This window comes from Chroicocephalus ridibundus, chromosome 5 (genome assembly GCF_963924245.1).
Source record: "Chroicocephalus ridibundus chromosome 5, bChrRid1.1, whole genome shotgun sequence".
NCBI classification, from domain to species: domain Eukaryota; kingdom Metazoa; phylum Chordata; class Aves; order Charadriiformes; family Laridae; genus Chroicocephalus; species Chroicocephalus ridibundus.
This window is the reverse complement of record NC_086288.1, coordinates 52400940-52424513: the sequence shown is the minus strand read 5'-3', so window position 1 is coordinate 52424513 and position 23574 is coordinate 52400940. Positions and strand designations below refer to the sequence as shown.

Sequence of the window (23574 nt, the reverse complement as noted above, 5' to 3'; positions counted from 1 at the left end):
AACAGTAGAAAATTCAATATGCAGGATAAGGCTAATGATGAGTAGAGCTACAGCTACTATTGCCCAATCTTGCATTCACAGTGTCATCACAGTAACTGTGTTCGTGAAAAACAGCCCATCCCAGTAATTCTGTCTTTTCACACAGAAATTTACGTAGAAATCAAGATTCAGACCATGAGATAAGGTATCAGTTTGGCAAATACAACAGAGCTAGGGCACTTTTTCCTGGATCTGACAATCTTACATTGGTAAAGAATTTACAGCATGCGATACGCATTCTCTGCTTCAACAAATTGCAAAATTATTTTTTTTTTAATTACAATTTCTCTTTTATCTATGCCGGCTACCACAACAGACATGGTAAATAAATCACATTAAACAGTAATACATGTGGTTGAGATATGTGGCAGTGTTTTGCTTTTATTTCAGGAATAACGATGCAGGAACATCCGGGAAAACAGCTCATACAAGAACAGTTCAGTGGTTTGGAGATACTGGAACTACCACATCACATTTAACAGTCAGCTTCGCTATACTTGGAAAGAATTCTGGTGTTTTGGACACATGTGGGACATGAGAAAAAGTTACCTACGTCTCATGTGCAAAACTTAAGTTACACCATAAGAACAATTATGAAATAAAAAAGAATTATACATTCAGCAGAAGAGACATCATCACCAAAATGAGCCAGGCAGGTAATCAGAGTAAACATAAATTTAGCTTAAAGATGCTTTCCATTAATTTTTTAATTTTAATTCTATTTTTGAGTACTTCCTAAAGAGAAGTATTTTCTGAAAATCTATACCAAAGTGAAGGTGATAATTCCAATGTTAAATTAGTGTAATACTAAATTGTAAACCAAAGCAAAATAATATTACTTCTATTGACTTATTTTAGTAACTTGTAAACAATATTCTTCATTTGTACAAATGGCAATGAGAAGTTTCTTACATCATGATTGTTTGAAAAATAATTGAATTACATTCTAAAAATGGAATTTTAGTTTTTTAACTAGCTTCTATCATTGATTTCTCAAAGTAGACATAATTTTATTCTGAAATGGAGATAATCCTCTTTCATAATCCAAAACCTTTCAATCTGTTGTTTTAAGAATGCTTTGGAAACAAAAAGACATACAACATCTATTAATAGCTAAGATTTGTCAATAGCGCTCTCTTTGTTACGGAAATACCACAGGTTTTTTCCTATTTATTATTATACAGTCATTATTTTTAAGTGTTCGTTTTTTCAACTGAGACTGTTTTGTTGTTTTTATAATCCAGAAACATAATGCCATCTCTGTTACGAACACTACACCTCTGGAAAAAAAAAAAAAAGCGGACTTTTTTTTTTTTTATAGAAAGAACAACCCTGAGGCATGAAGAGTCTATTCTGTTGGTCACAATATTCAAAAGCATTAAATAAACCAATAAGATACTGGTACATTGTTTCACAGTTTCTGAGTTTTGAGCTAAATATATAGATTCATGAGGTATGCAAAAGCAGACATTAAGACTTACATACACAAATGCTTGGAAACACAAGCCACAGAAAAGGAGGGTTGATCTCATGCAAGGACCTCCACAGAATTCCATAGATCTTTCCATATCTTGCACCAGTAGAACAAAGCAGTCAGGCTGCTGGATCGTCTCACTGCTATTAAAGCCTTCTAGCACATGGACCTACAATCTGAATTCATGGAGGTGTAATAAAGTCATACTGAATGTCAAGAATTAACATTGGCTTTTCTTTTTATTTTAAAAAACAGCTTAATGGAAATAAAAGACATAATCAGTAAACACAACCTTCTGCCTTCCCCCTTCTTTGTCTCAATTCTGTCCTACAAAAATCAAGGGCAAAGTTCATATTAAGTTTTTCACACCACAATATTTTGCTTTCAGGTGCTCTCCCCTCTCCTTGCCCTTTCCCCTGCTTCAAGTTACTAATATTCCAGTAAAGACATTTAACCAATGTTAGTCACCTTAAACAGCATAACATCTTAATCTCCAAGTACTGTACAAGGAGAGTTAGGTTGATCCTTCCAGTTTCTTGTCTTTTCTAGTTCATTAGGGGATTCAAATTAGAAAATATCTAGTCATCATTATGTGGTTATATTTCTAGCCAAACGGGCCAAATTTATAGTAGAAAAATGCCATCTTGAGCATACTGGGGAGAAAAAAAAAAAAGAGGAAAAAAAAAATAAAAACCCATCCCAAACCCAATAGAATTTAGGTCCTAATCCTGCACACGTGCAGTTGCTCCAAAACAATTAAATAGTATTATTCAGAATGTAAGAAAAAACTTGTGAAATGAAACCAAATAAAACCAAACATTCATAACCAAACTTCATAAAACCAAACAAATCCTCCATTGTTATTGCATGGTTGCGAGTTCCTTGTCCAAGAAGCAGACGTATAAATAACCACTTCTTAGGAACAATTTCCCTTTTCTCTCATCTAGACTTTTTTCTTCACAGATTCCTGGAGACTGTGTATTAAATCTCAGCACTCCAAAATAGAGAAGCTGATTTTATTTATTAAGATCCTTTCCCCCTTCAATATGGAAAGAAAATTTGAAATACATGGTAAACAGAGTTTCAGATATTTTTTATTTATTAAAGCCAATTCCTATATTTTCTTCATAAAAATTACTCAGCTTGTGTCCATGGTATTCTTGCCCAAATTTCAAGTTGCTCTAAGCAGGCATTAAATCCAGACTGTCACCCCATATGTCTTGTGTTAATACAGTCACTTTTGCTTCAGAACAGCAAACCTAAGATCTTAAAAAAATGAGAGCCCTTAATCAGAGAAACATGATCACTTCTCCAACCAGGTACATATTTATAAAAACACTTTTGTTACTTCCCTATTTTTCCATTCCCATCTTTTTAGAGTCCTTCTATTATTGTGGTATATAATAAAGAGGGACAGGTCAGACAGTGCCAGCTCATTGTCTCACACATAATGGTTCCAGCCAACACCCTTATTTCAGATATTTCTCTTTCTGTCAAGCTTCCCATCCCTTCACTGTTGCATCAGACTGTCTTCCAGTAATTCACTCAAACTCTCCCTCTGACAGTTTCTCCCTTTGTACTTTCTATGGCAGTCATTTTGCTGTCCTCTGCTGTTTCAGGCATCAGGAAAAATGCACTGAAAACACAGGAATAAAGTCTCATTCCTCATTTCTGTGGCACAGTAGCCAAGAGGAACAATTTCAGATAGACACCAGCTCAGCCCCAGTAGGATTCTGTAATGCACTGGTTTTCACAACTTTTTTCAAATTCTAACCCATTAAAACATTTGTCAGTAGAGACAAAATACTGTGACTTAAAACCTGATGACAGGCTTGAGTATCAAATGTATCTTGTGAGTTTCTCAGAAGCAGCTTAAGTTTCTTTCAGTGGGTCTGGGGATCACAAGCAGAAACCTATTTGAGGTAGAGGGATATTCCATTGCTCTGTGTGTACAATACAAGTGTGATCTGGTTGGTGCTGTAGAGATTTGAGAGGAAAAAAAAAAGCATGCTCAGTGGAGATGAATCTTCAGAATACAGAACAAAATATCTAACACAAGTCATGTCTCCAACTCCAAGAGCATTCCATTATATTTCAAGTCCCTTACTCAAATTTTGAAAACAGAAAAGGCTTTTAATGAAATATGTTCCCTAAATTCATTCTCATACGCAGATCAATAGTTTTACTGGAACCTTTACAAAATAAAAAGGAAATCTGGCATACTTGAGTCCAGAAGAACGGAAGTTTGACAACCTTTCAAGCAGCTGGAAGCAGTTTTACTAATGAACATCAGGTAATCGTAACTAAAACTTCAATACCAGCTCCACAACTGCACTAAGCAATCATTAAAGCCAGGCTTTAATGTGTATGTTTTTAAAGGTTGTAAGGAAAGATTATTTATATAATTAAATGTGATACTTAATACTACTTTGTCCTTCCCCTCAGTGGCAGTGATGCAACATTGCATATTACAACATAATGAGCAGAGAAGAGGTTAGTAAGAGCCACTGCTTTGTTTTTTATCCCATTATAAAACTGTAACATCCTACATGGAGTTGTAAACAATTTCATTTACAGAAAAACATAAAAAGGTGTCGCCACAGGTAAAAAAAAATCCTTTTAGTAAGGACAGCAAAATACTCAACATACAGTTGTAAAATTTTGGCATGGGTCTACTTGCATGGTCCATGCCAAGAAACTGCATGGAGAGGATGTGAAAGATGGGAGAAAGGAGAAGAATGGGGTAATACAGTTTGTTACAGGATTAAGCTAAATGTTCAGAATTCTCTATATATAGAAATACAGAAAGACATTCTGCAGAGCCAGATAGTAAAGAGCAATTCATAATAGCTAGCCACAGTGCACTGAATTCCTTTTTTTCCTCAGCAGTTGCTTGAGAGATACATTAGGTAATAGCACTGCCATGCTGCCAGTTAATACCAGAATTATGAAATTTATCAGTACAGGAATTTTTACTGTTAAGAAAACTGCTAATAAAGATTCTAATGAGCAAGAAGGGTTTTACCAGGAGCATACAAAGTCAAATTACACTGATGCCATAGATATTATCTCTGTGCTTTAAAATCCTTTCAGTATTTCTACATTCATTCCACTGGAAAAAAAAAAAAGTAAAAATCAAGATAAATCAAATACATACAGAAACACACTCACTCAAATGGCACTCATTGCTTTTTGTACAATTAAGCTTTAGTGAAAATATACATCTTAAAACAAATGAAGTACAAATGTACAAAAATCCTTGAACTCAGATAAAAAATATATATAATACACTTTGCTACAGAGATATAAAACATTTAAAGTTTGCTCATCCTTTATGATGAGAGTAAAATGATTTAAAGTCTGGAGGACTCCTGCTCATCATCACTGCAATCAGATTTAAAGCAGACCTGCAAGAGAAGACAGAGACAATTGAGTTGCAGAACTCACACTGTTGCTGGTTTGTGTGTTTTATGGGGCACAGAAAGGCTGAGGTGGGGGGGGATGTGGCTCTTTTTCCAGCACGTTTTAGTCCATACTAACTAAATGCTTTGGGAATATCAAACGAAACCGCAACCCAACCCCAAATCTCAAGTCATTAAAGTTTCATTTAACCTTAAGATCTTTCCTTCTTTTAACTTCACAGGACAATTAACTGCAGTCTTATTACTTCAAAACCAACTGAAGGCTCTCAAGCCATTTTTTTTTTTTTTTTGGACTCTCTCAATACATAGAACCATATCTCGGGACAGTGTGAATCCTGCTGATTCAGCTCGTAAAGACTACAGTAATACACAAGCTTTAACTTCAGATATGTGAGATTATTAGTACACTTAGCCATTCCTTCTCTTCCATTACTGTAAGTGGGGGAAAAGTGAATTTGAAAAGGTGAACTAAAAATGACAGTACTATTATACATTCCATTAGCATTGTACCATTTGAGAGAGGTGAATTACCAGCTGATGACAAAAAAGATCATCATGCAATTTTAATACATGGCCCTGTTGTGGCTACTTAATGATGTGCTCCTAGCAATTTTAAAATTCCATTTCTGCCTGAAAGCAAAAGTAATTTTGCAGAAGTGTTCTCTACTGGAGTATACTCATGCTTCTCAATATAATTCCACTCTAAGTGCGGACATACTGAGCAAGCAGAATTGCATACAGCGTCTTCAACTCAAAACCTTTCACATGACCTATAAACAAGCACAATATGCCAGGTGTCTTTTAGGTGGTAAATACTTAATTCATATACCTCTACATGTTTACTAAAGAGTAGAAGTTATGTCTGTAAGAAAGGGCTGTGCATTATCAGAAGCTATTAAAAGATACATTATGTTGTTGTTTTGGTAAAGGCATTAAACTTCCTAAGATATTTTAACACTTGTTTTGTGATGCTTCTTCACACTCATTCATTTAGGGCACATTTTTACTTATTTATTTAATATACTGCAATAATTCATCGGGAGCCCAGCTTTCTAAAGGAGCGAGTCCTAGAGTTGCATTGTTCCACCACACTAATTTCTGAGTTCATTAGTCGATTTTATTTAAGTTTTTACAGAGGGGACCTCAGTTATCTCTGAAGTCATCTCCCCAGAAGTCTTTATAAAAACTGGCAAAATACTTAAGGAGCAAGACCAAATCTTTAGGAAAGAAAGGTCTATAGCACAGCTGTTAACAGCTCACACTACCTTTTCCCCAGGTAACAGCTAGCAGACACTAGAGGAAGACAGAATGCTGAGGGAGGAAAAACTCCTGGAGTTATAGGGATTGCTACAGCTTCTGAAATGCGGTGCAGGGGCATAGCCATAATAAACCAGACTTAACTAGTTTCAGTATTCAATGAACAACTTGGTTTTCCTTTCACAAAATAATATAAAAAATGGAATGGATGTTAAGGTCTTACTGGTAATTTTCTCATGAAAGAAAATAAATACCCTTACCTCTCCACTAAAAAGTCTGTGAAAGAAGCCTCTCTTTGGTTTAGGAGACCTCTCTCTGTCGGGTGACACAGTACCATCAGTTTCATATGCATTGATATCTTCAAAGCATCCCGTTTCAATCATCTTTAAAACATACGAAATATAAATGAAATATCCATACAAGCCTTTCAAACATGTTCCATGTGTTATCTATTAATTCTGACTGGGTACTCCTAACAAACTTACAAATTCATCAGCAAACTACACCACTCGCAGAGCTCCATGAAGGAAGGCACATTAACTCTCCTTGTGCATTCAGTGAACTAAAAAAAAAGCAGTGAGAGCACTATCATGCAGGTAAGCACTCAGATGCTCCCTTGCTTTGGTAAGGCATTTCTTCTGCCCATCATGAAATAAGCACAAGTTTTTAGAACCAGAAATTGATTTTCCTTTCATCTATTCTGCTCATTTCAGAGCAGTCTAGCCTAACAAATATAGTATCTCTATACCCTGGACTGAACTTTGTTAATAAACATGACATTGAGTAGGAGAAATGATTAATCTATGCAGAATATTAGTACCTGAATAGCATTAGGGGGACAAACTGCACTGTTGGGGAAAAAAGCAGATGATGTCTGACCACAGTAACTTAAACGTCATTCTGGTGTTTTGGGCAACTGCCTATCAAAACACAACTAACCCATAGTATAATTAGAAATAGGGCAATGAGATAGAGAAAGGTAATACTTCATGGAAAAAAAAAAAAAAAAAGAAGCTATAATGAAGATAGGTCTCTGGAGAGAAGCCAGGGATTTCTGAAATAATCTGTGTTTGTCTACACAGAAAACAAAAGAATTAAAAACACAATTACTGGGTGCAGAAAGGGCAGCAGAAAGAGTAAATGCCAAAGGGTAAACCAGACATGGTCAGAAGGAGGAGAGTGGTTAATGACCACATGTAGTTGGCATTTTTCAGTGAGTGTCACTGATACACATCTATCATAATGGGAACGCAACCAAACGAGCATACCTTGGAGAGAGAGAGAGGGCATAAAGAAGCATAAGAAGAAATGCGGTCTGCTTTTGTTGTAAACCATGACATTAGGTAAATTATGGGAGGGGAGGAGGAATTCTGAACAGATGAGAGCAAAGATTTGAGTGAAAGCTCAATAACATGAATTAAAAGAAAAAATAAGCACAAATGCAAAGTGAAATCTGCACAGTTACTCCTTGAAGAGAAGGAATTACCATCATCAGAATTCCACAACTGCTTTAAATTTTATCCCCCTATGTGGGGTTAGAGTTATTAAGCTGCAGTGCATTTCTTAATGACTGGATCATATTCTGAAGTTCAGAATCACAACATAGCACAGGAAATATTTATTTCTCCAACAGCCTAAGGTTCACTGCTTCTTAGTGAAGACTTTCTGCGTCAAATGACACCTTTCAAATCTCCTTCTCAATGAAATGCAAAAAAAAGCAAAAGGGTAACAAAAGGGAATGTACTTTTTCCTCTACCTTGTTCAGAAATTGCAGATCTTTTGTGTTCAAGCTTTAAATGAAATCTAAAAAATTTTACCAAGACAAAACCTACGCTACTAGAATTCAAGACAATACTAATTTCAAAATGTTATGAACATGTTCTAATAGGAGGAAGGCATTCATAACAACAACTATAATCATTCTAGTTGTAGTAACTAGAATTGTTATTGAGTGCTCTAAAATAATGAAGATTTGAATTTCCTAAATATAGACTGAACTGCATGCAGAGGTAGCAAAATTCTAGTATTCTATGCAGAATACTAGACTACTCATTCACTAGGCAGATGAAAAAGCTTTAACAGAAAGTCTGACTCAACCAATGTTGAATTGTTTGCTTTGAAGCCTTAGAAAAGGTGAAATCTGCAGTATCACCTGGATACTATTGATATACAGGCATGATACACAAATAGCTTGCACTGCACCCATTTGCTTTTCCATACTTCGAATGGCATTCTATCCCTCTCCTATGCACAGCAATATTGAATAACATGTGACAGAAGAACAAGGAAAATGTGGTGATACTGTTGCTAAATACTGTTCTGTAGGCTGTATCTATGATGACAAGATGCCAGATGCTATTTATGCAAATTTACCATAGATCTCAATTTTTAGCAAGTTGTTTTATGTTTTGGGAAAAACTTTTTTCTGAAGCCTCTCAGCGAAGAAGTCTAAAGCAGAAACTTCTTGCATCTCAAAGAGAAAGTTAATACTATATCTCTTATTAAATCTTCTATATTGCTGTGTTAAAGAAAATAATCTTTTATGAAATATACAATACCTCATTTTGCCAAGGGATTGAGACACAACCCGTAACAAATTTGGAATAGAAGTCATCATCTGTAGTATCCAGGTTCACTCCTTTTACTGTTGAGAACTGCTCTATGTCCAGGACATCTTTACAATATACGGCACGTGGCTGCAGTACAATACAAGATTGCTTCATTAAGGTGTTGGTTCGGCCGTGTGTGTGTGTGTGTTTGTGTGTGTGTGATTTTGATTGTTTTCTTTCCTAGATGAGCAAGTGGGAAGTAAAATGTCTGCAATTTTACATTTCACATTGTTGATCACCACATTACACTATACTACAAAACAGACGTGTAAAAACTTGTCATAAGGCATCTGAGCAATTCCACTCATCCTGCAAGTAACAGAAAAGAAATAGCAAAACCAGAAACAGCACGCAAATTCTCTGGATTTCTTAATGGTTGTCATAATTCACTCATTTTCTGTCACCCTCCTTTCAACTCTAGAGTAATTTCTTCAAAGCTAATCTTCATTTGTTCAGCATCTAAGCCAGGGAAGTAGAATTTTAAGGGCTAAGAAATCAGCTACGAAGTTCCCTAGAGCAATACCACTATTCCAAATTGTTCTGTGATCTCAGATGAAATGTCATAAAACAACTAGCCATCAATAGCTACAATGGCATTCTCCTGCCCATTTAACTAACTTTTTAAGTTTTCTTTGGAGTTCACGTAATTGCTGACACAGAATTATGACAGTTCTTGCCTTTTTAGATACTAATCAAATCTGTCTCACCTACTTACATCTGGCAAGAACGGAGGTTCTAACATGTTAGCTTCCAGCCTCTTGAAGTTAATATTCTTGAAAATAGGATGTTGCTTTACAATAGCAGCTCCATCTTCAGTGCAACCCAGTCGTTCCCCTGGATTTTTAGCAAGTAACTGCAAAGATACAGAAAAAAAGGCTGATCCACAATAAATAAAAGAATAAAATCTATATGCAATGTCTTTCAATAAATTTGTCACTTGGCCTTTTATTAGATGAAACTTATCATGGTATCAAAATGAACTGGAAATCCAAACTACAACATTCTGGGAGCAAAAAGATTTTCAGTAGACAAAAGAATCCCTGAAAGCAGATCATTTGAAGATTATACCCAAAGTTATACGAAAATATTTTAATTGATGCCATGCTAAATAGATTTTACAGACTTGGTAGTAGACTTTACTTTCAGGAAATAAAGACTTACTTTTTTTTTCCCAGCAGGCTTAAGTAATGCACGTATTTCGCATAAACTACTAAAGACGACTTGTGAAGCTTTCTGTATAGATGTGTTTTTTCTTAAATTTAAGAACACGCAAAATAAAAAGAAGCCGTTGTCTTGAACAGACTCTTTTAGGCAAGGAAACTAGTATACTACTCTGTATCAAAGTTGAGCATGCTTCTGTATTCTGCCTATAATTACACGCGGTCCGAGGAGTACTGAACCTTTTCATTCACGTCGTGAAAAATACGCGTATGCAACCTTCCTTCATCTTGAAAAAAATTCTGAATTCTCGAAGTTTGATAATTGAACAATCCATGGACAATTACAAACTTCCATCTGAACTAAAGAAAGATTTAAGAATCCAGCTTTGAAAAATTTTCAATAGAAGATGTTAAAGTAGTTCATCTCTTATAAAGGATTAGAAATTTAATTTTCAAACCTCTACGTCTCTTCACCCACCATCCTGCAGATGGATTTTGCCTCCTCTGAGAACTTGTCTGAATATGTTTCCTGGTCTTCCTTTACTCTCCGGTCAATCTCATCCCGTTTGACCCTTTCCTTATGCTTCCTGAATGGAGACTGTCCTTCAATCATTTCATAAATCAAGCACCCAAGACCCCACCAATCTGGGCTGAATGTGTACTTTTCGTTTTTGAGCACTTCTGGAGCTACAAAACAAAAACAAAGAAATACCCACGACAATTCAATTTACATTAACTAATTAAATATTGAAAAAACTCTCAAGCACTCTTTCGGCTTTGTGCAGGGATCTTTGTGTAACTCTTCTGCACTTTGAAGAAATTATAATTTCTACAGTGAAGACTCTCTTTATATCCAAGAGAAGCACTTCAGTTCTTTAACACTTAAGATCAGTGTTGTTTACAAACTAAGAATGAATTTTTTCCAAAGCGTGGAAAGAGATGTGTTATCATAGTAATCTGTCTGCTTACCTATGACTCAGAAAAAAATTAGGTGCTTTCTTAAAAGTTCTACCTAAGGCTAGAATTTCCAGAGTTAAATTTTCGAGTTTATCAGTAGACTTATAATTGGCTACTAACATCTACCACCACATAACCTTTCTTCCCATAAAATGTCTAGTAACTAATCCAGACCAAATATAGTTCTTTGGACAAGTCATTCATATATTCACAGAAGCAAATTTTCTGGTAAAACATAATTAGCAAAGGATACTTTACATACCCATGTAACCAACAGTCCCCACCCGTCCTCGGACAGTTTCTCCTTCTGGAATCTGCACAGCTAATCCAAGATCTGAAATTCTGATATGTCCTATTTATGTTAAAATAAATTACACATAGTCAGCAAATAATGAAATATCGCCACTTTTAAAACAAAAAAATTCTGTAGCATACCTCATCAAAAAAGCCACCCCAAAACATCAAAACATTCATATATATTCATGCTAAGGTTATTTAGCTTATCTAGAAAGGAGTGATTTATTATTCAACCCTCCCTTAAATAGGTAATGGAAGAGAGGCACATATCTAATTGATTTCCTGAAGGTCGTATAAAAAAATTGTTGTTAAGTTCTCTAATTCCTAGCTTTGGCATAGGCTGCTACTCTAGGACAAACAGAAATGATGACCGCTCGTTTCAAATTCTGTATGTACGCATCAGACATTTGAATTCTTCCGTTCTGCGTTCCCTCCACAAACACTTAGCTTTCTGACTTCCTAACAAAACATCAGAATTTACTCCATTTATTCCAAAAACTGTAGCCTGTACTGAGACATCAGGTTTTCCTCTAACAAAGTACCCTTATAATGCTAAGCATAAGTACACTGGAATTGCTATCCCCACTCCCATCTCAAAAGAAAAGTAGGCTAGCCATAACCTACTTCGAATTATTTACATTTTAGCATGTTAGTTCAATATCAGGACCTCCCCATCTCACGAATCAGTCTAACGTAGATAACTTCGGCTTCTATTTCATTTTATAAGCCAATTTCTCAAGCTGACTACCTTTCCTATTACACATGGCATTTACACTATTAATGTAGAATTAGTCTAGAGGAAGACTATGATTTGTCACAAACAACACTGCTCAGATGGGGAAACAGCCTAAGAAGGGCAAGAGGAATAAGTTCATCCCACGCTCCCTTACGTTCCCATGGACAGATATAGGTTCTTTGCTGGACAGACTCAACAGCAAATGATTCAAGACAATGCAAGTCAAGAATTGTATTGACATGTTTCTCATTTAAAAATATATAATGTACTTAATAAAAATATAAAAGGCTAGACAGAAGAAAGGACTATTTCATTTTCTTAATGTCCTTTGTGCATATATTCTCTGTCATTCAAAAAGCTCTAAAGCATCAATGTTAGTTAAAAGCATATTAATTTCTTATTTACATGTGATAGATAATCAAGGGGTGGGGAGAAAGAGTGGAGGAATTCATGTGCCACTCATACTGGTTGGAAATAACTAAATGCTGTTGAGCAGCAAATGCTATTTTAAATACACTCAGATGCTCTTCTGTTCCCTGACATCTGATGAACCCCTTTTCAAGTGCAGGATCTGAGCTCCTGAAGCGATTTTCTAATTAGTCTCCTCTGCTCTCTGGAACAAGATCAGAATATCCCTGGCAGAGAGAAAGCATTCTAGTGCAGTCCTTCAAGGCCACATTTTTCCTCAAAGAAGCCTTCGGCTTTTGCAAGACATTGCTGGAGAGAAAAATTAAAGAATGCATTTGATGTCTAGCAAAACTTTAGCTCTTGGAAAGTGACTTCTCCCAAGCATCACCTTTTTAGAAATTTCAGTCAGAACATGCTGACTTTAAAAAAAAAAATAATAAATTGTACTAATGACTTCAAAAACAGTTTTTCCATAACAAAAATACTCAGCAATTACAAGAACAAACTGGTAATATTCATCCACAGCTTAGAAGAAGGTAATTGCTGCACATGTTCTACAGTGAATGCAAAAGATTGTGATAAATTTTATACAAAGCCATTAAAGAAAATTAATTTGGCTTTTGAAAAACAAAAACCTACAAACATTTCTTTATATTGTTTGTATTTCCTTGATTCCTTCCAGCCACGTATGCATCAGGGACCATCAGACCTGTTTTAGTTGAAGTGTTAAAGCAGAGATGCTTCAGATTTCTTTTCTTCTTTATTACTTAATTATAGTTTACTAAGTAAAATTCTGGCCCCACATCTAACAAAGCATGTTTCCATAATCAAAGAAAAGACAGAAAGAGAAAAAAAATCCATTAAAAAGTTTTAGCCATCTTAAATCAAGGAATGGGGGAGAAGGAGGAGCAAAAGACAAAAAGTACCCATTTTAAGGTGGGGAACTGACCCCCCCCAAACATCATCATCATTGTCCCCTAAAACCCCAGTATTTTCCCCTACTTTCTAAAAGGCAAAGGCAGTTTTTTCTTTACTAATTAAAGTTAACATTTGTCAGTCAGGTGCCCTTTTATTGTGAAGAAGTCCCTTTGATTTCTGGCACAGTATTAATTAGATTTGTAATGCCTACTTTCAAAATTAATTTTAATATTTACTTACCACAGTCATCAAGGAGTATATTCTCAGGCTTCAAGTCTCTACAAATTAAACAGAATAGAAATGTGAATTATACAAAGGCAAAATTATTAGCCATCTTCAAGTGCAAGTGAGGCAACATAAGATTCCTTGGTTCTGGTTAAAGCGATTTTTCGAGTTTCCACCTATACACAAAAAAAGTTGTGAAGTTGAGGACCTATACTACAATTAATTTAATCATAGAACTCTTGAGATCCATTTTTCCCAACTCTCTAAGACATTTTTATTAACAACAGGAATTAATATTTCACAGATGAGAAGTTTTCTCTACACTAAAATCCTGATATAAAAAATTACCAACTTACACCTGAATTTGTGCTCATAAGTGAAAGATATTTCTCCGGAGAGTATCAGCCATACAAGTGCACAATGCTAAAACACATCAGTGCTTGCTGCAGTTTGACGCTGATTCCTTGCTATATTCCATCCCAGGGTATCAAATTATCAACAGAGAGTAATACCCCCAAAACTAATACCCTGCTTACTGTAAGGGGGTTGGACTAGATGACCTTTAAAGGTCCCTTCCAACCCAACACATTCTATGATTCTGTGAAAACTAAGTATAGGCTTAATATCATCCATTCAAACTCCATTTCATTAATTTGGATATGCAGCTTCTAAAGGTTACTAACACTTGTATCTAGTTAGGATTCTTTGCAAACAACTTTCTAAGAGTCTCTACTACTTTCCCGTAACATCAAAGTTTTACGTGAAACATTTTTTAGCTATTAAATGCTAGCAAGACTCAGGAAAATAGCAAGAAGGACAATTAATTCAGTGTTGCAATTCTGAAATTTATAGGCATCTTCTTGTACATTTTTACTTTAAGAACAAAAGAAGAAACTCAATGGGATATTTGCATTTCCTCCCCCAAGCTGAATCAGAAGCTGTTCAGAGGTTACTACTAGGATTTATCCTCTAGCAGATCCTACTGAGAACATAAATATTTTTATCTATTATTTATATGCACAGAATACATATTAAAAACATATAATATATATAATTGTGATATGCATCAGCAAGTATGTGGATAGCAATACAGTCTCTTAGATTTATTCCACCAGAAATATTGTAAGGCCAGAAATAGAAAAGCAAAAAATCAGTACTTGGCGAAAGATTCAGTTATTAATGGAATAGATTATTCAAAAAAATATGTACATATATGGATACATGTACAGTTGTGAGAAACAGTTATTCATACACAAGCAGAAAAAACTGAATAATGTAAAATAGGCAATTTTAGGAAGAATGACTCCAGAATTTACATTCAAAATGAGAGAAATATAAACACACATTTGTTCATCAAGAAATCTGTATGCTTTTTTTTTTTTCCCAAATATTGATAAATTGATGCTCTGAAGTACATATATTCAGGCTAAAGTTTCATTATTTCATGAGATTAACTGTAGAAAGAAGTTCACAAGACACTTTCCTCCTAATACTTTTAGGTCTAGTCAGTCCCCATAATGTTAATCATTTGATATTAGATATGAGATTACAATACCAGAGACATCAGGAGAGATCAGAGTAAAAACAAACAAAAAACAAAAAGCCCCACACCAGTACCAAAAAAGATAAAGAAAATTCAGCTCAAACTTTAGGTAGAAACTCATCTGCTTTAAAGCACATAATATATGCTCAGATTAACTCAAGTGAACACATTTAAAAAGCTCCATCTCCAAGAAGGCTGATTAAAGCCTAACCTAAAACTTAATACTTTCTAGCAACTCCTGCTGCTTAATAGAAGCTAATGCTGTTCTGATACGATATTGGTTGGTCAATAGTACAACTTGTTTCTAGCCAAAATTCCAGCTCGTTAATGCTATTAGTTTCTAGGCCTAGCAGTTTGCAAAGAATTCAGCTTTTGGATGCATTCAGCTATAAATTCTGTCTCTGAGGTGCTAGCTTTGGGGTATCAGCCTTCTTTCTCTTCCCTTCCTCCACCATGACAGAGGCCAAAGTCCCATTTTCTATTAGAATGCACAGATGTTAGTCCTGCGCTGGGTAACAGGCTGCTGCTCAGCTAACAGGCTCAGAGCGAGAGCTAGCCGTGCAATTCTAGCAACAGAGGCAGCACGTTTCCCTTAAGAAGCAGAGAAAGGTTGGAGGATTCCACAGCACACAAAACTAAGAGGTTCATTAAAAAGACTCAGAAATTATACAGATTTTAAATTGGACTAAACAAGCACTGGTCTATTTTTGCTATATCTTACACCAGCCTTCCTACATGGAAAATTTCTGCATAAAAATCCTTTAGGGGATTTCAATGTAAAGAAGTCTACCCTGAGCATAGGCGTGAGGCAGGCAAGGAGCTACTTGGTTTATCCACATCCAAAAACTTCAGCAGGTTTTTGAGCCTTCCAGGCACATTCAGTGTGCTGTGGGCACCTACATGAGTTTGTGAGGAAAATGTGAGGAAAATCCAAGCAGCTTATCTGATAAGAAACAACTACTATCCTTAAGGAGTCAGGAAAGACCCAGCAATTAAGTCTCTTCTGGAAAGCAGGCACTTGTTCCCCACTCCACTAAAAGTATTAGCAGACTTTTTTATGTAGCAGATGGATGAATAGCTCCACTACTGCCTGCTCCTGTCTGTTTGCTTATTTTTCTAATGTCAGCAACATATGGCAAGTTAGAGAGAGTTTCACAAGCTGCCATTGAACAAGCAAACTGGCTCAATTGCTGTCACCGGGCAGCATGGGGCCCTCCTTCCAGCTCTCCACCTGTTCTTTTAAGTCAGTGGGAACCCCACTAACAAAATTGTTACTGACTCCAGGCTCCTACAGACAGCACTAACGCCACTGCTTGAGATTCAGTAATAACTGGTATAAAGTCACATGAAACACACAATTAAAAAAAAAATCATGTTAATGGAAAGTTAGGCCTAAGTTTTCCACTTTATGAGGCATTTTTCTACTGATGGCAACACATCCCAAATATAATAAATTTATAATAAATTTTAACATGACCAACTTACATTAAAACTGCCATTCTAGAAGTGAACAAACTGACAAGAAGAACTGATTTTACTCCTATCTGCTGACACCCGTCTGCACTGAGGATTTCTATTTTCAGACGTTCTGAATTTCCCTTCTTCCACTGCCTCTACAGTACATTTTACTGTGAATATACAGAGGGATAGCCACAAAAACACATTCTCAAGAAAATATTTTACAACATTATGTTACAGAATTACAGTCTGCTTTAACAGTTAAAGCTATTTGTCTAAAAAGAGAGTTTTACACTCCTTTAAAGCTGGAAAACAAATAGATCTTGAGATATGGCAAAAAGAAAAAGAACTAGCTCCAGTTTCAGAAATTCAGTGGTCCTACCAGTATTAAATGCTTTCAAAATGACAGCAAAATAATAAAAACATTCCTTCTATATTTTCCTGCCCTGGAGAGTGAAAAATACGAGTTAGCATAATTTGGAAAAATTGAATCAATGAAAATGTGCTTCATTATGTTGTACCCCCGCCAATAACATTAAGACTGGAGGTTGCCAGCACAACTTCTTTGGTGAGAATAAACTAATTATGGGAAATTTTCCCAAGCTTTCTGTTTCACTGATCATATATTATCACTGACAGCTGCTTAAATGACTTTCCATTAAAAATGCCCGATATACAATTTTGATCATGTAACATATCACTGTAATTAGTGACATTCTGAGAACTTCCATGACCACCTGTTTTGGCTTCTTGACTTTAAAACTGTAAAATTTACAACTACGCTCCTAAATGCATGACACAAAAAGAAACACATATAGAAAAAAACTAATCAAGACCATCAGGAAAAAAACTATTAGCAAAAGAGAAGAATCAAGACTTTCTTCTACAAAAAGTTTGTCATTTGATGTTAAAAAACACAGGGATGAAAGTGATTCTACAGAGAGTGTAAAATTTTCCAAGCGTTTTCTAGTTTTAGTACTCAAGCACAGTTGAACTGACATGGTATAATTAGAGTCTCTTTTTGTCTGTTTACATACTGGGCAGGAACTACTTTAGTATGCCCTATAGTGAATTGTTTAAGTAACGCCTTCAGGTATTATGATTAAATTTAAGCCCTTCTTTTTCCTCCGAGCATACAAATTATTCAGTTACTAACACATAGACAGGTAACTGTCTCTTGGTCCTTCATTGTGTTATGAACAGAGGACTAAAAATAATTCCCATTCATTTAATTGATGCAATTTTACTCAGCGTTGGTTGGAAAGCTACTTTTTTTTCCTTGCTCATAATTTTAAGGCCACGCAAATGCCTAATAATTGGAAACTGATCATGTAATAACATAAAACAGCACAGATATATAGACAGCAAGACCACTCCAGAAGAAACCACAACCACTGCAAAATCTGGAATTACAGACAGAGAACACTAGGATTTGACATTATGTGTTTGAAGGTCATCTTGTAGGGAAATAGCTAACAAGTTCAGCTTAAACACAAGGGCTGTGGGGTTTTTTGTTGGTTTTGTTTGGGTTTTGTTGTTGTTGTTTTGTATTTTAAACAATTAGTTTTGTTTTCCTGGGCAATATGAAATGACTGACTTGTAGCTGATCCATATGAGGAAAATGATGAGCAAAACCATTCATCCTTGCTTCCCTCCCACACACATGCCAAAACACACTGAGTAACATTGCAAGATTGGCCAAATTCTTTAGGGAACCACATACAACCACCAGCATAAGCCTGATTTATTCTGTGGTTCTGCCACTTTCTGCTGTGTGTATGTTAGTTTTCCATATCAGGAAGGGAAAAGAGTAAGACTTATTATTATTATTATGTTAAAGTTATGCAAGATTGTACTTTAAATCTTCCTTGAAAACAAGTGGTACTTGGTGTTACACACCAGAAATAAGAAGGAAGAGTTCTTGGTCCACCACCAAGTTCATTTTGCTTGTTCTGTAACATTAATGCGTGCCAGGAGTTAAATGATGTATGTACAGAAACTGCAAAGAGCATAAGGTCATACAATATCAATTACAATGCATGAGGCTTCCGACAGTTTCATTAATACAAAAGCAATAAAGAGTTTATTGGAGGAACCTGAAATAAAAACAGAATACAATCCCTAGAACAGTTCCTAAAATAACTTTTACTGTGAAGTTGAAGTCTAAACTTGTTTTAGTAGAAAACAATTAATACATTCAATGCTGAACAGACATGGAAAATTCAAGGTACAAGTAACTGTAGATGACACTCACCTGTAAACAATTCTCTCCTTCTGCAAATCCTCCAGACCACAGCACAGTTCTGCAGCATAGAAAATAGCTCTTTCTTCATCAAAGCCAGGATTTCCCATGTTATATATGTGAAACTTCAAATCCCCTCCATTCATTATGGTTAATACTAAACACAGGGCATCTTTCGTCTCATATGTATAGGATAAACTAACCTAAAAATGGGGCAGGGGGAGAAGACGACCATTATTCATTCATAAACCCCAACACAATTCACAGGTCTTTTTCCCCTACCCCCCAATACAAGCAACATATGAATCTTTTTTAAAAAAAAAAAAAATAACAAAACAGCCAAGTAGAGAATCGCTCCTGTCCGGTACTTGAAGACAGAAATAAATTCAGACTAATTTGCAGGTACACATAAACCCTACATCACTATACAAAAGTTTAGTGACATATCTGTTTAGATACCATAGAGCTACAGCCAGACAATAGATTTATTGATGATGCCCCTCAGCTGCACGTTATCTATATTAATCTTTGTAATGACAGTGTGCACATATACCTTATTTTATTAATACCTCAGGAATTATGCATTGTCAAACCAACTTCCCGAACTTCTACAAGACTCAAAGCTGCCCTACATTAAAGAAACCTAAAAAGTTATTTAAGATCAGACATCTAGTTTCTATTCCTCCCTCTGCCTCCCCAAATAACTGCATATTTCCCTGGCGTAGAACTTGTCAACAGTAAAGACTTAGTATAGCTCTTCATAGTCTTTCTTCTCGCTGTATTTGGAATGAGGTACTGATAGGGAAGGAGGAACACCTTTTTTTTTTCCTTCAGGTTTTATGTAAATGTTTTTAAAGTGCATTTTTAGTTTTACAGTAGTCTTGTGAATTTAAAGAAAAACAGTATTATATACTGCAAAATTTGACATATGCTGTTTAAGTTACAAACTTAATTTGAATAGAAGAAGCCATGCTATGCTGATGATCATCTGGCAGGATCTTCAAAATTACCTACAAATATTAACTAGCTTGTACTGAAAGCAATGGGATTTAAACATACTTATCTAACATAAACTACGTATAAACTAGGTAAAAATCAGTAGGATTTTTTGACTCAATAAATGTATTTTTAAATGCAGTACATGTACATTGAGGCCGTAACTCAGTAATAAGTCCAAACTCTTCCTTCAGAAGCATAAATCCAACACTAAATAATAAAACAAAATAAATACACAAATCAGTACTTAGGGCAAGAGTGGCGGTTTTAAACTGACCTGCCAAGCTATTAATGACTTCACTTGTGACACAGGCATGACAAATTATCTGCCCGCTTCCAACCCCGTAATACTGCAGAACCTAGATCTAGATCTTCTCTGTCGCATCAAAATAACATTGGACAGCAAGAGAAAAATAACTTATGCTAAATCCTATAAAATAATTTCAAATTCAACTTTGATCAATTTTTAATTTATAATATTTGCATATCTTGAAAAAATATTATTCAAAAATGGAAGGTTTACTTTTATCTCACATATCTCTAACTAATTTCTGGATCAATTCAGCTAATTTCTGTATTCAATTTCAATCAATTCAAAGCCCCAAGCCTTGTGAGAAAATAACATTAGCATATTTATACAAAAACGTTATTTATAATAATTTAAAATACATTAATGTATCTGGACAGTAGGGTCTTAATTTTTGTTTTAGCTGGCAGTACTTGACAGGGGCTTTTTAAATAAAGCTTATCAGAAAATACATACATACATACATATTTTATACATCCATATATATATATTTGTTTATATATAACTTCCACTACCCTCTAACACAGGTACTTTAAAATCCTCACTGAACAGCAATACAAAATTTATCGGCAAATGGATTTAAAACCAAAACAAAATGCATTTAAAATTAAAATTTAAAATTACAACAATTCAATGAAAAAAGATAAACATTACCTGGGGAAAGGTTTACCTGGTATATCGTTCTATCATTCTACCATATGATTTGATCATTCTAAGTTATTTCACTGCTTAGTAATTAGTGCTACTAACAGACTATAATTTATGTGGTAGTATCAGGCTGAAGTACTAAGACTTTCATTCTGTGGAATTTCTATCAAAAAATTGTGTTAATTGTTTCACATCCGAGATATCTCTTTAAGCCTTAATATACAGCAAAGCAAGATAACTAACCTAAATCGATACACTAGTCAAATTTCATGTTTAGCTTGAAATGTATAAGCAATATAGTAATGAATGCTATGAAGACTCTATATAAAAGATACAAAAAGATATAAAAACTCTATTATTAAAAGTCACAGAAATGAAGGATATGCAACTTCTAATGGCAATTAAATGGCAGACTCTCATGAAGTCACCCATTTATGAATAAACTCCGAAAATGAAATTAGAAATCAGCATTAATTATAAGAAAACACATGTATGGGAGGGAAGAAAGGGGTAAGAGAAGAAAACAGAGAGCAATGCATTGGAAGAGAAGACAGAGAAAAGAAACAGAACGAGAAAATAGGATGGAATAAAGTATATGGAATATCCTCTTTATTAAACATAGGCAAACATACTCAGGCTGCAGCAGAAATAGAATTTAAGTGATTATTCAAGTCTGAGTACTACAGAATAATCTAGTCACCTTTCAACAGAGGACAAAGATTCAGTGGCATCAGCATGCTGAAAAACAACCTACTGTTTTGGTTGTAAGTGAGAAATAAAGCCAGCAGACTAAAACCAGTTCAATACTGGATAAAAAAAGCCCTCTGCACAGAACTACTCACAATCACACACAAAACACACATATTATTATACCAAAAATGTATCTCAGCAGTCATGCATTCTCTAAATCAATTGAAAAATGTCTAGTGCCCACAAGCTCCTGGAAGAGACTGAAATGAAGCAAACAAAGCAACACAAACTTCAGAGAAGAGATCAGAAGTAGATACTTACTACAAACCTACTGTTCACTTTTTCTAGAATTCTTTTTTCATTTAGAGCCATTGATTCTCCTTTTCTCTTCTTTATTCTCTTTTTTTCTAGCTTTTTACAAGCATACATTTTTCCTGTTGCCCGTACTTGACAGGCACACACCTAAAAAAGAAGGGAGGTGTGTCAGAGATGCCAGGGTATTTTTAGGAATTTTTTTAAAGAAGATAAAATTTTATTTTCTTTTTTTCACTCTGGAATGCTCTCAGAAAATGAAGGTCTGTAAGCTTCAATACAGAGCTTTCACCTATGAAACAACTTTGAAGGGTCACAAAAGCTGTAACAGAAGTAGAAAAAGTGATTACACAGGAGCAAACCTATTTTTGTTGGGGTTGAATAGTTCAGTAAAACTGTGGATCTTGTGTTGGTGAGAAACCTGACTGTGGTAACAGTGTATGTCTAGGCAAGCAGGACAGAGGACAAACATCCATGCCATAATCACCCAGGAGAAAGATAATGGTAATTTAGTAATCTGCTTCCCCTTCAATATAAGGCTCTGGTTAAAGAATGTAGGTGGAAAGAAACCCCAATGAATTATAAACAGAATGAATACAATCTATAGATTTTCCTGTCAGGTTCATGAATATTCTACATAATAATTAAGTAGAAACTACATTCTCATTGCCAAATGAAATTTATAAACAGAAGCAACTGTTCTTAATAAGTGGAAGTTTTCTCCAACTTCGTGCATGACCTACAATACTGAAACTATCACATTAAAAGAAAACAGTTTGGATTGACGACAGTCTGCCAGGTGATGTGTCAAACGTAGATTGTTAAGAGTCAAGAGTTAAAAAGCTGCTCCTTGCTCCTCCTCTGTATTAACCTTTTTTTTTTTTGCCTTAAGGATTGCCTCACAGGAAGATACTTCTGTACTCACCTCTCCAAATCCACCTTTGCCTAGTACTCGGTAATGCCTAAATGTGTGTTTGGTTACTGGTTGCCTGATTAACAAAAAGAAACAATTACTGCAACAGGAATGACAAGAGTTAGTAATCCCCTCCCCACCCTGAGGTCTGTCTTTATTTTCTCCTTCCTGTTCTATGACATCTGACTGAACAACAGCTGCCTTAACCTCATGAAGACAGCATTATAATAAGCTGAATTTCAAATGAAAGGAGTGCTCTGATTAGAAACATTGGCTCCCTCATGTGGTCATCAGACATTCACAATAGCAGGAAGAAAAGCTAATCAATTAGGCCCTGTGCTGTTTACAGTTAGAGCCTTATCTGCTCTCATCAACGGTCAATTTATCACCTCCAGTTGTCCCCCTTAGTTGCCAGATGTTGACATATAGCAGGCTGCGTTTCAATGAGATCATGCTTACAATGCATTTAAAAGGTACACGATTTCTCATCTTGCTTTGCTGTTTCACTTTTTCAAAAAAGAAAGAGTTGTGGTATGCAACAGCAGTTCACCAGCCGAATTGTTAAGGTATTGATGTAGTGGAAGAGGAAGAGATAACAAGAGGCGGTAAAGGTGTCAGCCATTCTATGCTAAAACACTCCTAATCACGTATCAGACCAGGGCTACTTCATGGTGGTAGGTTTGATTGTGTTTTTTTTTCTTTTAAAAGAGCATTCATTGTTAATGCAGTTTTGTTCTCAGGACAAAAAATGGAGGTTCATTTGGTAAAGAATTTTATTTAACTGTTTGAGTAACTTCCCTAGTTCTCTTTCTGGCTTTTATTACTAATTTGGTCAAATAAAGGCACTGGATAATTGGAATCTACCATTAAATTAATGCTCAAGCCCTTAATGTTTGAATATGTGATCACGATACCCAGCAGTGCTGAATTAGAATCAGTTTGTACCAATTTCAGCCTTCTGAA

General features: G+C 35.3%; 1 protein-coding gene across 2 annotated transcripts in view; it reads right to left on the bottom strand.

Moving 5' to 3' along the window:
* Positions 1-4778: 4778 nt before the first annotated feature.
* GRK4 (G protein-coupled receptor kinase 4) overlaps positions 4779-23574 on the bottom strand; it is a 36894-nt gene continuing 18098 nt past the window's right edge. Inside the window, exons 7-16 of one of the 2 annotated variants that reach the window (XM_063335986.1) lie at positions 22624-22687; positions 21708-21848; positions 18758-18948; positions 13518-13555; positions 11181-11270; positions 10440-10648; positions 9517-9654; positions 8751-8888; positions 6453-6575; positions 4779-4920 (exon numbers count right to left, since the gene is read on the bottom strand). In XM_063335986.1, coding sequence (XP_063192056.1) covers positions 4867-4920; positions 6453-6575; positions 8751-8888; positions 9517-9654; positions 10440-10648; positions 11181-11270; positions 13518-13555; positions 18758-18948; positions 21708-21848; positions 22624-22687 — 1186 coding nt within the window. In that variant the 3' untranslated portion in view covers positions 4779-4866. Of the gene's footprint in view, positions 4921-6452; positions 6576-8750; positions 8889-9508; positions 9655-10439; positions 10649-11180; positions 11271-13517; positions 13556-18757; positions 18949-21707; positions 21849-22623; positions 22688-23574 lie in introns of those variants that run through there. The other variant, XR_010071216.1, reaches the window with a different exon arrangement.